At 47.6% G+C, this 17,442-nt stretch overlaps 1 protein-coding gene across 1 annotated transcript; it reads right to left on the bottom strand.

Moving 5' to 3' along the window:
• Nucleotides 1-580: 580 nt before the first annotated feature.
• Nucleotides 581-7,050, bottom strand: LOC121435294 (rano class II histocompatibility antigen, A beta chain-like). The gene is made up of 6 exons (XM_041634529.1): nucleotides 6,916-7,050; nucleotides 5,023-5,295; nucleotides 3,059-3,340; nucleotides 2,375-2,485; nucleotides 1,880-1,903; nucleotides 581-1,288 (listed from the first exon to the last, which is right to left on the bottom strand). Exons 1-6 carry the CDS (start codon nucleotides 7,004-7,006, stop codon nucleotides 1,275-1,277), a joined length of 795 nt encoding a protein of 264 aa, XP_041490463.1. The 5' UTR covers nucleotides 7,007-7,050; the 3' UTR covers nucleotides 581-1,274.
• Nucleotides 7,051-17,442: the final 10,392 nt, after the last annotated feature.

The raw sequence follows: 17,442 nt of genomic DNA on the forward strand, positions 1-17,442 counted from the left end.
CATCAGCTCTATCCAGTCACTTCTGAAACCAGTCCCAGCTTCCTTCCATCAACAAAACAGGATTGAGTTGTGTGTTTGTCATTTGCAACCACAAAAGATACTTTTATTATTGACTGTGATCTTTAAAAAATGAAAATTGTTCCAATGTGACTTCGTAGGACGCATTTGGAACCCGGTGATCAGACGTTACGACATCTGTCCCCAACAATTCTATGATGTTTTGTTGCTTTGTCCTCACCAACCTGAGAGGGGCTGCGGTGAAAGAGAACAGTGCACTAAACAGCAAAAGTACAAGCCAGGCCATCAAGACGTGACAGCAGGGGCCTGTCTCCTCAGCCCACCCCTACATGGAGCCCAGGATGCTTCCAAATGCCTTCATAGCATAAACCACTACCTCCGGCCACAGTTTAGCTGGGTCACTGTGAGTTCCCTTCTTCCCCTTCATCAGCTGGCCACTAGGCCATGAGGGCAAAGGAGGCAGAAATGGCAAGCAAGGCTCTGTACAGCCTGTGAGTATGGCAGAGACAGCTTTCCAGGAGACTGCTTCAGTATTACAGCTCAGCTTTATTCCATAGCAAGGGAGATACACAACATGGGACCATCATTTGGGCATCATCTAATTTGTGTTTGGCAGCATGGTCCTACCATACAGCTGGAGCACAAAACCTAGTTATTATATGACAGCAGGGGGAAAGCATCTCCAGGGATGTGTGTCAAAGGTCACGCTTGAGGTGGGTCGGGCATCCACGCTTAAGGACAGCTTCCAGATAAGGTCAGGCACTATCCAGGTAGGGAGGGAGTCCTACTGGAAAGAGGGTTCTCCCTCATTTTGCCCCAAGCCCAGAGAGCTGTCCAGACACAGTAGACTGCAACCTTAGGTGCAGGGTACTCCAACAGGTCACCTTGTCCACACTACTTCCACCCATTCCTGCTCAGAAAGATTCAGGATACATATAATTCAGAATATGTTTAATTATGAAAAGAAGGAAATGTATTCAGGGCATCTCTTCAGCAGTCCTATGGGACAATGGAAACAGAAGGTTTGGGGGTCTGAGCAGATCGTGCTGCAGTACACATGGTCTCTGGAATCAGCCCAGGAGCAGAGCCAAAGACAGAGCTTGGGGAGTCAGGGATCATAAGAGCAGAGTTGTTGAGCACACTGGCACAGTGCTAGACTCTGAATCAGAGAGGGACAGGCAGGCTGGGGCAGATGGGAACTGAGGGCAGGGACAGGCCCTACAGTGTGACAGTCAACTCAGCCAGAACACCAGGAATCACTGTAGGAGCCCTGTGAGACAGAGAGAGGGAGTGGTCACAAAAGGTCCTGGAGATGCCTGACTCTCCTCCTGGATTCTGCTGAGTTAGACAAAGAAAGCTGTGTCCAGGCCCTGCCACCACCTTCCCCATCACTTGTGCAGAGGTGAAGGCGGCTAAAGGGGGCACAGAGCTCACAGGACACAAACGTGTGGGAGGTGGAAAAGAAGCCACCACCCCCAGGGAATATGAAGGATCTTGTGGGTAAGTTGGAGGGATCCGTCTCCTCTGCAGGAACTATCAGTCTTTTCCAGCCACCATTAACTCCCAAGGTTATGACTCCAGTGTGGGGCACAGAGCAGGCAATATCTTGGTGTCTAAACTCAAGGCATGGCTCAGGCTCCCCTCAAGATGCCACTCAAGTGGTGGTGGCCAAGTCCTGCTTAGGAACAACTTCTGGAGCTAAAGACACCAGCTGTGACAATCTCAACCCCACAGCAGAGACAGGCTATGAACCAGGACTGTGGCAGGTACACCGCCTCATGCCCTTCCTTAACACCCACAACCCTACACCTGTACCCCCCCACACACTTGTACCCCCTCCAGATAAAGGATAAAATATTACCTGCTGGAGGAGGCCCTCGAGGTCCTACAAAAAAAGTCACATAATGAAAGGTCTTGTTATAGAAACAGGGACTTGCTCACAAAGCCCAAGGGACAACAGGACGTGGCGCTTAGCTGAAGCTGTTCTCTCATCATGAGTTCACTAAGACCCTGAGCATCCCCCCGGCACACACACACACACACACATAATGGATGAAGCTGCCACCAGAAGGAAGGAAAACAAGGTCCATGCCCTCTCAGTGGTGGGAATTCTGGAAGGGAGGCAGTGAGAGTGGACAGTAACAGAAGTCCCAGAATGAACTCCAGCACGGCTGTGGCACAGTCACTCAGCCAGCAAAGTTGGATTCTGTGTCCTCCCTGGGGTCTCCCGTGTCCTCCCACCCCCATCCCAGCTTCTCCCCCCCAGCACAGCTCCTCCCCCCAGCACAGCCCATCACCCCCAGCCCAGCTCCTCTCCTCAGCACTGCCTACCACGCCAGTGTCCCAGGGTCCTCACCTTTCTGGCTCCTGTGACGGACGAAAAAGCCTAGCCCAAGGAAGATGAGCCCCAGCACAAAGCCCCCGATGCCACTCAGCATCTTGCTCTGGGCAGACTCAGACTGTGCGCCTGGGGAGCAGAACCTGGATGTCAGCCTTGTCCCCGCACATCCCAACAGCCCTGACTGAGAGCCTAAAGTCCAGCCTGAGTCATATGAGGTGAAGAAGCTGGAAGGACCAGTTCTCTGTTCTGACCCTATCCAAGGCAAGGAAGGGCAGATGAGAGACCTAGAGCTCAGGAGTGAGGGGGAGGGAGGGCAGGGGTGGCCAGCACAGAAGTGAGTGACATAGCTATAATCTCAGGCCCAAACACCCAGGCACTAGCTATCACTGCCGATTCCTCTGGATGTTAGGGACGAGTTCCCAGTGTATGCAGTGATCTCCCAGAACTCCTGTCGGGAAAGACAATGAGGTCAGGGTTCTCCTGATGCCCTTACTGTGAAACAAGAGATCTGGTTTCCTGTAATTCTCAACTCAGTAGTGGAATCAGACTTTGCAGAAAAATTGACAGGACAGGTGACACTGGAGGGATGGGGTGGGTGACTTTGGAGGGGTAGGGCAATGTCATCAGAGAGACATGGGGTAATAACAGCAAACAGCCCATGTCATGTGGGGCCCACAGTGAAATAAAAGTTTCCCTTACTCCACTCCACAGTGACGGGGCTCTGCAGGCTGGGGTGCTCCACGTGGCAGGTGTAGACGTCTCCCCGCTGAGGGGTCATCTCCAGCATGACCAGGACCTGGTAGGTCCAGTCCCCGTTCTGAATAAGCTGTGTGGACTCAACTCCCTCCGTCTGCTCCTGGCCATTCCGGAACCAGCGCACTTTGATCTGGGCCGGGTAGAAATCTGTCACCGAGCAGACCAGCCTGTTGTGGTGGTTGAGGATCTCCTTCCTGGACAGGGAGACGGTCACCTTGGGCTGCTCTGGGGAACAGAGGAGAAAAGACGGTGAGTGAGATGGGGGCACATGGAGGGTCCCCATGGAGAAGAGGTGGGATGGGATTGCCTGGGCTCTAACACTGAATGAAGATCCACTCCACAAATACAACATTAGCAGTCAACAGGAAAATAACAGTGGCCCTGCTCTTATGTAACATGAAATGTATTAAGACAAAAGAAAAAATGATTGTGATTTTAAGTTTATAATTTTTGAAAAAGAAATGCATAAATAACTCCAGCACAACATCACTGCCTTCATCTCCTCAGATCGTCATGCACAGCTGGAAAGTGTCTTTCCCGACTGACTGTACACACCGTGCCCACTACCTCAGAAGCCTTCTCCCTGCATTCCCTTTCATCCATTCTGGGTGAAAACAGCGTGCACTACAGTGCTTCATGAATTGAGGACACCCTATGTTCTCTCCTCCCCCCTGTATTCTTTCCATAGTGAAGTGTGTTGATTACTGTTGCCATCACTGCACTCCCTTGCTGTGAGGACTTAACTGCCTACAGGACAGAACAGCGGACTGTTTCAGCTGAATAACAAGGGAAAGCAAGAGGGGAAAACATAAGCAACCTTGTGTTAAGCATTAGTCGTGATGTACAGTATGAACCCGATGTCTCACACGACCCTTTAATTGGCATCTAAGAGGCTCTTGGAGTATCAGGGACTGTGTCAGACGTAGAAATGAGCCAAGGAAGGTGATGCCCACCAGATTCGGCTTGCGTGAAAGCTTCAGAGGGCAATCCCAGCACTGTCTCCTGAAAGGGGCTGAAGTAATGATGCCCACATAGCAACGGTTTCATCCAGGATGAAATGGAGCCAGGAACCCCTAAAGAACTGCTAGTTTCTAGAGCCGGGCGGTAGTGGCGCACGCCTTTAATCCCAGCCCTCGGGAGGCAGAGGCAGGCGGATCTCTGTGAGTTGGAGGCCAGCCTGGTCTACAAGAGCTAGTTCCAGGACAGTTCTAGGATTGGGGTAGGTAAAGCACAGGCGTCCTCCCCTCGGGAAAGAAAGCCTGGGGCTGGAGAGAGCTGGCCTTAGGGCCACTTGCAGCTCTTGCAGAGGACCTGAGTTCAGTTTCTAGAACAGTCCGTAACTCCAGCCCAGGGCTTTTTTTTTCTCTTGTATTTTCCCCTAACATTTTGTCTTTTTTTTTTTTTAAGTATTTTTCCCCTCAGATTTTGTATCACAAACTTTTAGTATGGTCCAAGTCAGCACAGTCTACCTCAAAGCACGGAGAACACAACAGTTATGACTTCAGGTCAGTGCCAGGCAGCCAACCACCAGTCGCACAGGATAACCTCGGCCTCGAAGGGACAATCAGGGAAATAAAATGGAGTTGAATAATTACAGGACGCCAAAAGTTAAAACACATCGTTACAGAATCGTGGTCTCTCCCCCGTTTAGCTTCCCTGTGTAGGCTTGACCATGGCCTGATTGCACAGCTCACAGCACAACCGCGGTCAGAGGGGAGCTTGGGCCTCACAGGACACAGGGCAAAGGACAAAGGTGAGGAAGGAGGGAGACTCTAGGAGGCGCTGGGGCAGGGTAAACAGGGAGGAGGCTGTGGCAGCTCCTACCGCTGGGAACCCTGGCTGCGGTGTCCCCCTCAGGCCCACGCCCCTAATGGCCGCCGCCTCCCGCGGACCCGCCCTGCGCTCACCACGCCGCCGCAAGGAGGTGACGGCCAACGGCACCTCGTAGTTGTGTCTGCACACCGTCTCCATCTCGGCCCGCTTCTGCTCCATGAAGTCCTTCTGGCTGTTCCAGTACTCGGCTGTGGGCCGCCCCAGCTCGGTCACCGCGCGGAACTCGCCCACGTCGCTGTCGTAGCGCACGAACTCCTCCCGGTTGTAGTAGTATCTGTCCACACCCCGCATGCGCTGCGTCCCGTTGGTGTAGTAGCACAGGCCCCTGACCTGGTACACGAAATCCCCTGCGGACGGACGCGGTCAGCCCTGGGGCGGCGCGGGCAGCGGAGACCCCGGAGCCCGCGATCTGACCCCGCGTGGCGCTTCAGGCTGGGACGACGCGGTCTCTAGGGATCTCGGAGCCTCGGGACGGGCGGTCGGGAGGGAACCCCGCCCTGCTTAGAGGGGCCGGGACTGAGTGAACCCCGCCTCCACGGGGCTCCTGGACACCTGACGGAAGCTTCCTTCTGAGTAAAGAGTTCAAGAGACGGAGCGAAGCACGACAAGAATATCCCCGAAAGGACAAATTGTACTTAGTGTGGGGTTTTTTGTTGTTGTTGTTGTTGCTGTTTGTTTGTTTTGTTTTGTTTTTCCTTTTTGCTAGGCAGTGGTGGCACACACCTTTAATCCCAGCACTCGGGAGGCAGAGGCAGGCGGATCTCTGTGAGTTCGAGGCCAGCCTGGTCTAGAGAGCTAGTTCCAGGATAGTCTCCAAAGCTACACAGAGAGACCCTGTTTAGAAAAACAAACAAAACAACAACAAACTTTTTTTTTAAAGAGAACATTCAAAGTTGGGTGGGATAGAGAGGGTCTGGTTGGAGTTTTGAAGTGGGGGTAACTATGCCTAAAATATGATCAAAATACACTGTACAAAATTCTCAACAAACTAATAAAAAATGATCAAAAGAAAAATAACCCAACACAACCACGTGAGATTTCTCCTGCACGCAAAGGGCCCTGACCTGCCCAACCCTAGGGGGCTTTTATTCTCAGAGAGTCCCAGCTGAAAGACTTCTGGGTCCTGCCTACTTGGACAATGAGTCAGCAGAGCATCTTTTTGTTTGTTTGGTTGGTTGGTTGGTTTGTTCTTCTAGACAGGATTTCTCTGTGTGACAGCCCTGGCTGTCCTGGAACTCACAGAACGGAGCACCTCAAGAATAACTGCAAAGGGAGGTTAAACTGCGCACAGGCATTCGCGGGGCAGGGGCTCTGTATGAAGCATATAAAGCACCCCCGTCTCCAAACTGAGGGGTCTCCGTGTGTATCACACATTTCCCTTCTATGCCTGTCTTTTTCTGGGAAATCAATTTACCAACCTAGAGTCCTCAACTTCCATTTGCTGAAGAAATTTAGACTCCTGCCTGCTGGTTCTCTCAGGGTTGGATGCCTAGAGTTTGCCCTCTTAAACCTCCACTCCACACCAGGAATTTTCCTCAAATACCAAAACTCCAAGACCATCACTGACCCCTGTTTCCCCATCTCAGGACCCAGCATTTCCTCCAGACAGGGAGCTGAGGATGGGGGTGTCCGGGGTGGGGTAGGGGGTTGCTATGTCAACCCTGCTGTTTCCTCAGACATAACCCCAGGCTCCCTTTGTCCTGCCCTGGGTTCTGATTTAAACTCTGTCTCCTCCTACTTTAATATGCCAGCCTCAGCCTGTGCAGTGGGCAAAATCCTAACTTCAGTACTAGAACACAGAAATGAGAATGTAGCCTTGTCCTCTCTTCCAGGTAAAGGAAATCTATGATAAGAGACTGTTTTAAAATCACAATCTTACCATGCTCCCCCCACATCCCAGCATCCCCAGGGTCCCGAGATCCAGTTCCCCAGAGTACTGGCTCTGGAGACCCCCACCCTGCACTTACTTGGGGAGTCTCTGCCCTCGGTGCCCGGGCTGCTCAGCACCATCAGCACCGCAGCTGCTGCGAGGAGGAGGCTGGGGACCTGCACAGCCATCTCTAAGGAAAAGGTAATGGCAACCACCAGGACGCACACCTGCTGTGCCCTTCAGAGAGCAAAAATCTGTAGAAGCCTCTGTGAGTACTGGGTTGGTCCCAGGAGAGGAGCCAATCAGCACCCGAGCTGAAGCGTGTCACCAGTCTCTGGGCAGACATTGTTTACAAAGGCTCTCTGTGCTGTGCATGGTTGTATCTTCATGGAGCCCACTGGGTGAACATTTGAGGTGACAATTTCTCTCAGTTACAGGGTAAAGCTGTCCAAACTGCAGACTGCCTGTGTTTGGGGTTTAAAGATACAAAAGAAAAAAGTGAGTCAAGTATAGATAACTTTGAGATAGTTACTTTAAAACTACTGTGATTCTTGAGGGGTTTAGTAGAGAATTAATAGCAACCATGTATTAGCGGACAGAGATTGTCCTTTGTCTTGTCTGACACTGAGGAACCTCAGGTGAGAAAACAGAGTTCTTGGGAGTCAACAAGTCACTGAACCTCTTTCTAACCTTGGAATTCTTGTAAAATGTAAACCATGCTCTGACCACTGTATACATAACGCTTCCTGTGCACACAGGAAAGAGTGATGTGACATGGTTAATCATGAGAACTTCCATGTGTGAGTGTTGGAAACAGCAGGTCAGTGTGAGGCCCAGCCCTGCTGGCTCAGGAATCTTCCTCATGGAGGAATCTTTTGCATTCATGATATTCCAGTGAAAATACTTGAGAAGTTAACTAATTCACCTTTTCTCTTAGAAATTCTTCTGCTGTCTAAATCTTCCACACATCCACGATGTCATCAAAGGCAACCATAAGTTCTTAGGGCTCCACTTGCAGTCACCTGGTGTCAAGGACAAGAAGCTGAAGATGTGGAGCAGCTGCTTCAGGACGGCTGCTCACAGGCTTGTCACACGGTGCCAGCCGAGTGTCAGTGATCACTGCCTGCTTCCCACCCTGTCTGCTCAGGTCTGCGCACACTACCGAGTCTACTGATCAGTCAGCTGGAGCAGTGCCTGGCAACACCAGCGACTAAACAATAGGTCTCTCTCCCTCCTCCCATTATGCTATCTCTATCGTTTTAGATCCTAGTTAAACAGGGGACAGGACCAGAAGACAGACTTGACCAGGAAAAGGGGGAAGGGGTAGAGACGGGGCAGTAGGAACGTTCCGAGTGGGGTCTGCCAGCACAGGTGAACTGCAGCATTGCTGGGGCCCACACTGCACACACTGATATAGAGACCAGGAGGGACGGCTCTGGGCTCCCAGCAGCTGTGGTGCTCAGGGTGGACACAGATCTCCTCAGCCTAGACAGGGAGCATAAAGAGGATCATCAAACTCAGTGTGGAACAGTTGGCAGACAAACATGTTCATACAGGGACCTTTGAGATGGATGCTCTCGGTGTCCTCACCCCCACCTCAGACCTCCACACAATAAGCTGAGGTCTCTGCCTCTCCTGCTCCCTTCCTAAGGGGGAAGTGCCTGGGCTTGGGCTGTGAGGGAAGTCTGTCACACAGGGGATTTCCAGCTCTCCTGGGCCTCTTCACACAGGCTTTTCATCTGGCAACAAAAGTGTCACCAGGAATCTTTTTCTGATTGGCTAAGATCACATCAGGAAGGCAGTGCCTTGGCCTTCTGCCAGCTCATCCTAGCCCAGCCTTTTCTAGAGTCTTCTGCAGGATTCCAATCAGACTATCACACAGCATCCCTAGTTCAGCCATGTGGGGTGTGGGGCAGCATCCTCTCTCTCAGGCAGAGAAAAGAACTAAGGAGACATTGATCTCTGTGAGTTCGAGGCTACCCTAGTCCACAGAGCAAGTTCCAGGACAGCCTGGGCTACACAGAGAAACCCTGAGGAAAAAAGAAAGATAGAAGAGAGAGAGAGAGAGAGAGAGAGAGAGGGGGGGGAGATGAGGACACCAGGACACCAGGTTCTTCAACAGGAAATTTCCCATCAGACGTGGCTTGGCATGCCTTAGCTTGAACATTAATGTGGTTTTCTTCATGTGTCTGTTTTCTCAAGAGCAACAAATGCCTAGAAATAGCTGTTAACAATAACAAAACCTTTAGAAGCTTCCTACAGACAGAATGGTTAATGCCTCCAGAATATGAAAATCTGCAAAAACTCAACACCAGAAAACCTCAGGTCTTCCAGTTACTAAGTGGGAGGAAGATCTCTAAAAAGAAGACACACAAAGGCCGAAAAATATCTGAAAAAGTGTGGAATGTTCTGAGACATCAGGAAATGAAAAGTAAAGCTGCCCTGAGACCCCGTCTCTCCCCAGTCATGACCACCAACCAGGAAGCAATGACAGCAAATGCTGGAGAGGAAGGGACCTGTTTATGGTGGGCAGATGTGCAAATCAGTGAAGCTGCCATTGAAACCAGTGTGGAGGGTTTCAAACAGCTAAAAATAGAACTATGAAGCCTGGCTTGGTACCACACATCTTTAATCCTAGAACCCAGGAGGCAGTGGCAGGCGGATCTTTGTGAGTCTGAGGCCAGCCTGTACTACAAGAGCTAGTTCCAGTGTATCCGCGCAAAATAAATGCAATGCAGATATCAAAGAATATTTACCACTTTAATGATAAACTTACAGAACCAGAGTTCCAGCGTAGTACAGGACGTAGGGAGGGAAAAAGAGCCGAGCCGCTGAGCCGCGCCCATTTATTCGCAGGCATTCGCCCGAGGCAAACCCCGCCCCCTAAAGGGGCTGTCTTAACCCTACATCTCCCCCTTTTGTCTAAATAAGGCAGAACTAAACCAAATATAACTATAAACAATAATAACAAATGATAAATATAACAAACAATATTGAGAACAAAAGTTTTGCTAGAGAGTAACTACAATTAAATAATCTTCAACTCCATCAAAGATCTGAGAAGGGAGTAAATATTACTTAACAAATGAGAGATATCCAAAATGTGCAACAAATGACAGAGATAACTGACTACCTGGGCAATCACCCAAAATCTCGTTTGCAATGTTGAGTCAACCAACTTTGGCTAAGGCCTAACATAACTGACATACCATTATCAAATGCAAGGAACTTTCTTAGAATTATCCTACCCTGTCTTGGCAAGATAAGACAATCCTGTTTCATATTTTAGTCAGTAGTTGAGGTATGGGCTTTTCTTAACCCAAAGGCCAGTTCTGCCAAGAAGACAAGCTCCCAGTGGAGTGTCTTTGGTGCTCAACGTTCTCTCGGGAGTAGAGTGGTGTTGCCAGGAGTAATTGTGTCTCATTGGCACAGAATTCTAGGTTAGATTAAAGGCCATTTTCTACAGCTCTTCAAAGAGGCTGAAGATTATACTATTTATACTAAAAAGAATCTCTATGTATTTAAAAGATCTGATTATCCTAAAAATAAATATGACAAACATATAATTCTCAATACCTATCTAATTTGAAACTAAGAGAATAAACAACTGTGCAATATATGAAGACAATGATCTTCACCTGTAAACAATGTCATTACTTATCGAATGTAAACAATGTTATTACATAAATAGTACCAGAGGTAGAAATGTACATTTTGATATGATAGATGTATCCATACAATATAAGCATACTCTTATATAAAAGTAGAGGTAGGAACACTCACATTCAATATTCAATATATCAATATACAAGAAACAGTACCAATATAATTTTCTAAAAACAGTAAGTCACAAATACCAATCATCCCATCAAACCAGTTAATCCCCCTCTTTTTTTTTTAATATACCCCTAATTCCATACAATATCTCCCCATCCCCTCAACCCTAAACCAACCACTAAAAGATGTCCCTAACCCTGTGGGCAAACTCTGTTGGGAGAGGGGACGTCGTCCTCTTAGATTGCTTCTAGCTGACATGGGGGCGACGTTCTTCTTAGGGCCCCCTGTGAAAGCAAATGATGGTAAAATTCCCAAATTAACCTTTGACTTAAGAAAATTATAACTAGTCTCTGAGTGTTTTGAGAAGGTCCGGCCAGAGCGTTGTCAAAAATGTGCATCATACGAAATTGTCTCTTGCAGTTGGTACCAAAAAACAGGTCTAAAATTAGTGCTTAAAAAAAAAAAATTCATGACGTCATAAAAACCAGATTGAGTTGATGTTGTGGGGCCCCATCTTCATCCTGGAAACTTCAAAGATTACTGTAGGAAAATATGTTGCTTGTTATGGGAAATTTAAACATTAACAACAAGGACATATACCGACATATAAAGATAGACAAAGATATGAGGAAAGGCAAAGAAAGCTTATCAAGTATCAAATTATTCTTATTCTGTCCCGTGTCATGGCTCCTGACCTGAGACAGAAACTCTGAAATATCCCTTATTAACAGGCTTGGAATTGAAGAGGGACTGAGCCATAGTCCAACTCCAAAACCAGCTCTACACATTTATAAAGAAGTGTTCAATAAAACATATATATATATATATATATATATATATATATATATAAAATCAATACTTACAATATGTATAGAATTTTATTGTTGATGTTTAGTGGGTCGTAACTATTTTCCATCCATCAGTAATTAAATATTCAGGGTCCCTTAAATTCTTTGGAGATGAATATTTTCCTGTGGAGATAAGAAAAGAACCCTGCCTAGAGCATGAGACTCTTAATCTCAGGGTCGTGGGTTCGGGCCCCACATTGGGCGCCAATTGTATCCGTGCAAAATAAATGCAATGCAGATATCAAAGAATATTTACCACTTTAATGATAAACTTACAGAACCTGAGTTTCAGCGTAGTACAGGAGGTAGGGAGGGAAAAAGAGCTGAGCCGCTGAGCTGCACGCCCATTTATTCGCAGGCATTCGCCCGAGGCAAACCCCGCCCCCTAAAGGGGCTGTCTTAACCCTACATTCCAGGACAGGTTCCAAAGCTACAGAGAAACCCTGTCTTGAAAAATCTAAATAAATAAATAAATAAATCTACAATATGGCTCAGCTACCTCACTTCTTGGTGGAAGGATCCAGTCCTACCACAGAGACGTCTGCAGACCGTGGTTATTGCTGCACTGTTCTCAGTAGCTAAGAAATGGAGCAGCCCAGATGGTCATCATGACAGATGGACAAAGAAAACATGGTGCATAGACACAATGGCATTATATTCCATAAAGAAAACTTAGATCATGAAGTTAGGGAAATAGGTAGTCCTGGGAATTACTATAGTAAATGAAATAACCCGGGTACAGGAAAACAAGTGGCACAGATTTTCTCTGATAGGAGGATCCTAGATTTTGATTTTTGCATGTGGAGGTAGTAGGTAGGTTATGAAGCTAGGGAGATCACTAGAAAGGAAAAGGAGTTCTTGGATGAAGGGGGCAAAGGTACAAGAGGGCAGTAGAATACATGTGTGCTGGCCAGGTTCTTGTCGACCTGGTACAAGCTAGAGCCATCTGAGAGGAGAAAACTTGACTGAGAAAGTAAGATTGGGCTGTAGGCAAGATGGTGGGGCATTTCTTTATTAATGATTGATGTGGGAGGGCCCAGTTCATTTTGGGTGTTGGCAGCCACAGGTATATAAAAATTCAGATGGAGTAAGCCATGAGAAACAGGCCAGTAAGCAGTGTTCCACCTACTTCAGCTCCTGCCTCCAGGTTCCTGCTCTGACTTCCTTTGATGATGGACTTTTGGTTAGAGTCTTTCACCACAGCAAGACACAGAAACCCCAACTAAGACATTGTGTGACACGTCAGCAATGGGAGCCACTAGAGCAGCAACCAGCAGGAGCAGAGCTGGAGGATGGGGAAAGGGATGAGGGGGAGGGTCAGCAAAAGCATACAGGTGTGAACACGCCATAACGAGATCCACCCTTCTGGATAATAATTCAAAACCTATTATTGGCAATGGGAGTCAAGGTTTGAAAGGCAAAGGCTGATGGGTAGTGGGGGTTATAGGGGGTGAGCCAGGAGACAAGTCAGAGGCTCGCAGGGCCACTGAGGCACCTACAGTGAGAAGGAGGAGGAGGTGTGTGGGAGACGGCATGAGCTGCAGTGCACGGACTCCAGGGAGGTTTGCTCGTTTCCTTTGTCTAAGAACGTGTTTGTCTCCTCTTCATCCCTGAAGGGCAGTCTGGGCAGATGTAGAATCCATCACGACAGCTCTTACCTTCAGCACTCGAAAGCTGGTGTGCAGCTTCTGCCGGCCTCGGCAGCTTCAGGTGACAAATTCATGGTCATCGATTTGAAGTTTGTCCTCTCTCTTAGGTGTCTAAAGGTCCTCGCTGAGGAATGTATTTACCTGATGCTGGTTTTACTCAGCTCCAAAATCCATAAAATTATGTCTCACCAAATTTATGAAGTTCTCAGCATTTATTCCCTTGAGTATTTTTTCAGCCCTTCACCCTTTTCCTCTTCTTCTGGGTCTCCAGAGGGAAAGAGATAGGTCTCCTGTGTCCTGGAGTTCCAAGGTTCTATCCATGTCTTTTACTCTGTTTTCTCCTTGTCATTATGACTCAGTGAACCCCATTATCTCTCTCTGAGTTCATGCATTCTATTGTCTGCCGTGTTCACTCAACTGTGGAGCACAGTAATTAGTTTTCAATTTGAATTCTGCAATTTCCATTTAATTCCTCTCAGTCTGTAATATCATTCAGCAAGACTGGGGGAGGGTTCTTGCTGTTGTTTTGTTTTGATCTCTTTGGGTGAACTCGTCATTGCTTACTAAAGTATTACACGATGCTGTTTTAAGGTCTTGCTGTAATTTTCCAACATCTGATTCATGTTGATGTTGGTACAGTTTAATTCTCTCATTCAATCTGTGAGTTTCCTAATTATTTGGTGGGCATGCGTTTTGCTGTATCCTGGACAGTTGAACAACAGTGTTAGAAGATTCTGGGTGCTGGCTAGTAATGTTACTGTCAGGCAGGTGTCTTGCTTGGCTCTATACATAGGTCCTGGCTGACTTTTCTGGTATTGGGTCTGTGGTAGGTGAATGTAATTGGCCCTCATAAGCTCATAGAGAGTGGCACTGTTAGGAGGTGTGGTTTTGTTGTAGAAACTATGTCTCAGTTCACTTCCTGCTGCCTGTGCATCAAGATATAGAATTCTTAGCTCCTTCTCCAGCACCACATCTGCCTGCGTGACACCATATCTTATCGTGATGATAGCAGACCAAACCTCTAAAACAATAAACCATCCTAATTAAATGTTTTCCTTTATTAGAGTTGCTGTGGTCCTGGTGTCTCACTATTAGACACAGTAGAGAGGCTCCAAAAACAATTCCCCCTTCCAGGACATGTCGTGTGCTTTTCTGAAACAATTTCCATACAACATAGAAGAAAACTGTCCTGACTATGACCTAAACAACCAACAGAACAGTATATCAACTCATGATTGGCAGCATTTGGTGACTTCTGTAGTGTAAGGACATCCACAGCCACCGATATTAACTTAGTCTTATGTCACCACATGCATAGATGGGAAAAGGTGCACAGTGACTCGTGTGTGTGAGTGTGTGTGTGTTTGAGAGAGAGTGTGTGTGTTTCTTTCTCTGTGTGTGAGAATGTGTGTGTGCATACACATGTGTGCATGTGCGCATGTGTGTTCATGTGTGTGTGACTGTACTTGTGTGTGAGTGCATGTGTGTGTGTTCATGCATGCTTGCCCTCCATTTGTGTGAGATTGTGTGTGAGTGTGCATGTCTACGTGTGCATGTGAGCTTGTGTGTATGTTTGCCCATGCCGCATTGCTGGAAATCCACCCCAGGCCCTTGCACATGCTCTGCCCAAGAGCCGCATCCCACCCTCCTTACTGATACGCAATGTTATCATACTCTATGTTAGATATAAGTAAGCTCGAATGTCTATCATCACAGCAGCTTGTAAAGTAATAGGTGATGAGCTATCAGCTCATTTTCAATATTAACTAAAACTTTTAGTTATTTAATTTGATGGTGGCCTTGTCTGACAATTGATTTTAAATTAATGTAACCATTGTCTTTTGCTTTTGTGAACAGGCTTCAGGGAATAATTCTAGCTTTTCTGGTGTGGCCCATCCTCACCTGATATCTCCATGAAGATGGGTGTCAGCTTCCACTCACAGCCGTAGCTGGGGTTTCCCTCGCTGTGGCTGGTAGCTTTAACTCTTCTCTCTTGAATGCTGAGCTGTGTGTGTTTCTGTCGTGGTGATTCTGTGCCACACGCAGTGTCTAGTGTAGGGAGCGTGCTTCCCAGCACATATCACCACAGCCTTGGAGGGTGGCTTTGCTTCTTACACCTTTATTATCCATGCATTTCTCACGTTGAAAATGAATCTTTCAGCCTAGACCTTTGTTTACAGACACCACAGACAGGAATTGGTGTGATCTCATCAGGCTTGGGGCTGGTGTCAGGTACTAGGATTTCATGCTTCTAACAAGGAAGGGGAGCAGACTGCTTGGGTTAGGGGCCTGAGAGCAGCTGGCGCTCGAGAAGCAGTTTCAAGTTGGGTTCACACATGCACCAATCATGTCCCTAGTAGGAAACAGATGAAAAACTCAGCTTTGTTACCCTGAGAGAAGTCTGGCTAGAACCTATTTACTAGTTGTAACATCTGAGGAGCCAGGTGGTGGCGGCTCACGCCTCTAATCCCAGCACTGGGGAGGCAGAGACAGGCGGATCTCTGTGAGTCTGAGAACAACTTGGTCTACAAGAGCTAGTTTCAGGACAGGCTTCAAAGCTACAGAGAAACCCTATCTTGAAAAACAAACAAAAAAATCTGAGAACAGTCTATCACAGGGGTGCACTGGGCTAGGGGGAAAAATTAACGGCTACCTTAATCTTGTGGTTGAATATGTGCTCCACGACTCATGGGTTAGAGCAATTATCTACAGCAGTGGTGGTGTTTGGAAAAGTCACAGAACGTTTAGTGGGTGGAGCCTTATGGGAGGAAGTATGCCACTGGGGGTGGGCTTTGAGGGTGTACAACCTTGCCTCACTTCCTGTTCTTTCTCTCTCCGCTTCCTGTACATGGATGCAATGGTCCAGCTGCAGCCTGGGTTCAGGCCCTGAGTCAGAGAGGGGGTGCTGGCGGGAAGAAATGAAGTGTCCGACCACAGATGAGCTCCACACAAGTGTCAGCCCCAAACAGCTTCAGCCATCTTTATTTATACATCAAAAGCAAGCATGGTTTTCCACAATCCAACATTAACCTCCAGCAAAAACAAATATGCCAAATATGGTTTTTTTCTTTTACATCAAAATATCTTTAAACCGAAAAGAACACTTATCATTTTGCTAGCTTTGACAAATATTGAGCCAGGTACATCCTGTCTTTACAAAACTAAAAAGTGATTTACATAGGCACACATTTTCAAGAACAAAAATCTCATTCAAAACACATTTACAGAAATAGGGGTGATCTGCCTCCAATCCTGTCAGCACTGAATTAGACCAGCTCCCAGGGTCTGAAATGACAGCTGGGGTCCCCAGAGGAGAAACCTGAGAAGCATCAGCTCCTAAAGAATTTTAGGGGAAAATATTTGTAAAGTAATGGGATTTCCAGGAAATGATCACATCTGTCCCAGGCATGATTGACAAAATGACACTAAAACCACCCAGAGAATCATCAATATTACAAGAGAGGAGAGAGCACGCAGGCTGTGTGGTCCCAGCAGTATTCTGTGTTGTCCCAAAGTTCACTGGTCCTTGCCGAGTGAGATTTTTACCTGTGGGATTTGACGTCATCTGGAGACCCATTGGACAAGCACTCATATACGGGTCAGAAACTAGGACACACAGCCCCTAACAGACAGACAGCTTCCTGCTCCTGCTGACCAGCATCCCTGCCTAATGCTATCCCATTCCTGCCTTCTGCAGTGCCGTCCTGCCATGAAGGACTTTGTCCTGCTAAGACCATAGCCAAAACAAACTCTTTTCTCCCAGCACAGAATGTTTCTGTCACAGCAGCAGAGAAGAAACGAGTGCATATCTCAAGCTTTTGAGAGCTGAAGGAGGTGATGGCAGAGCCCTGCAGTCAGAGGACGGGCAAGAGGGAGCCTCCCTGGGACGCCTGTGGCCATGCTGAGCAGACCAGAGTGTTCCAAGACCTGTCTAGAGAAGGAATGTGAAAGAAATGGCAGAGTTGAGCGACACCTTCCTCTAACCCAGTTGCTCCTCATTGTCCCAAACCAGAGTGCACACGAGAGCTGACAGCCACAAAAACATTGAATTCTCAGAGCCAAGGAATCAATTCATCTTCCACTTGTTCATCTCCTCCAAACTGTAAGGTCTACTGTAGCCACGGCAACACTCAGTGTCATGTGACCTGCTAAACCCACATCCCAGTCCTTTCCCATGACTTGTGCCATCTGCCTTTCTCCTTCGTCTCACATAGAATCATCTGTCAGAACGCCTTCACCTCACCTGTCACTCAAGGAGCGCTCATGTTCCACATGAGCCAAACCTCATCAATTTGGAAAACATAAGCACTGAGACGGGAAAAGAAAGAGAGAGCAGCCCCTTCAGAAAGG

This window comes from Microtus oregoni, unplaced genomic scaffold (assembly GCF_018167655.1).
Source record: "Microtus oregoni isolate MIOR12 unplaced genomic scaffold, Mior012 000046F_ref0000063, whole genome shotgun sequence".
In the NCBI taxonomy this organism is placed as follows: Eukaryota; Metazoa; Chordata; class Mammalia; order Rodentia; family Cricetidae; genus Microtus; species Microtus oregoni.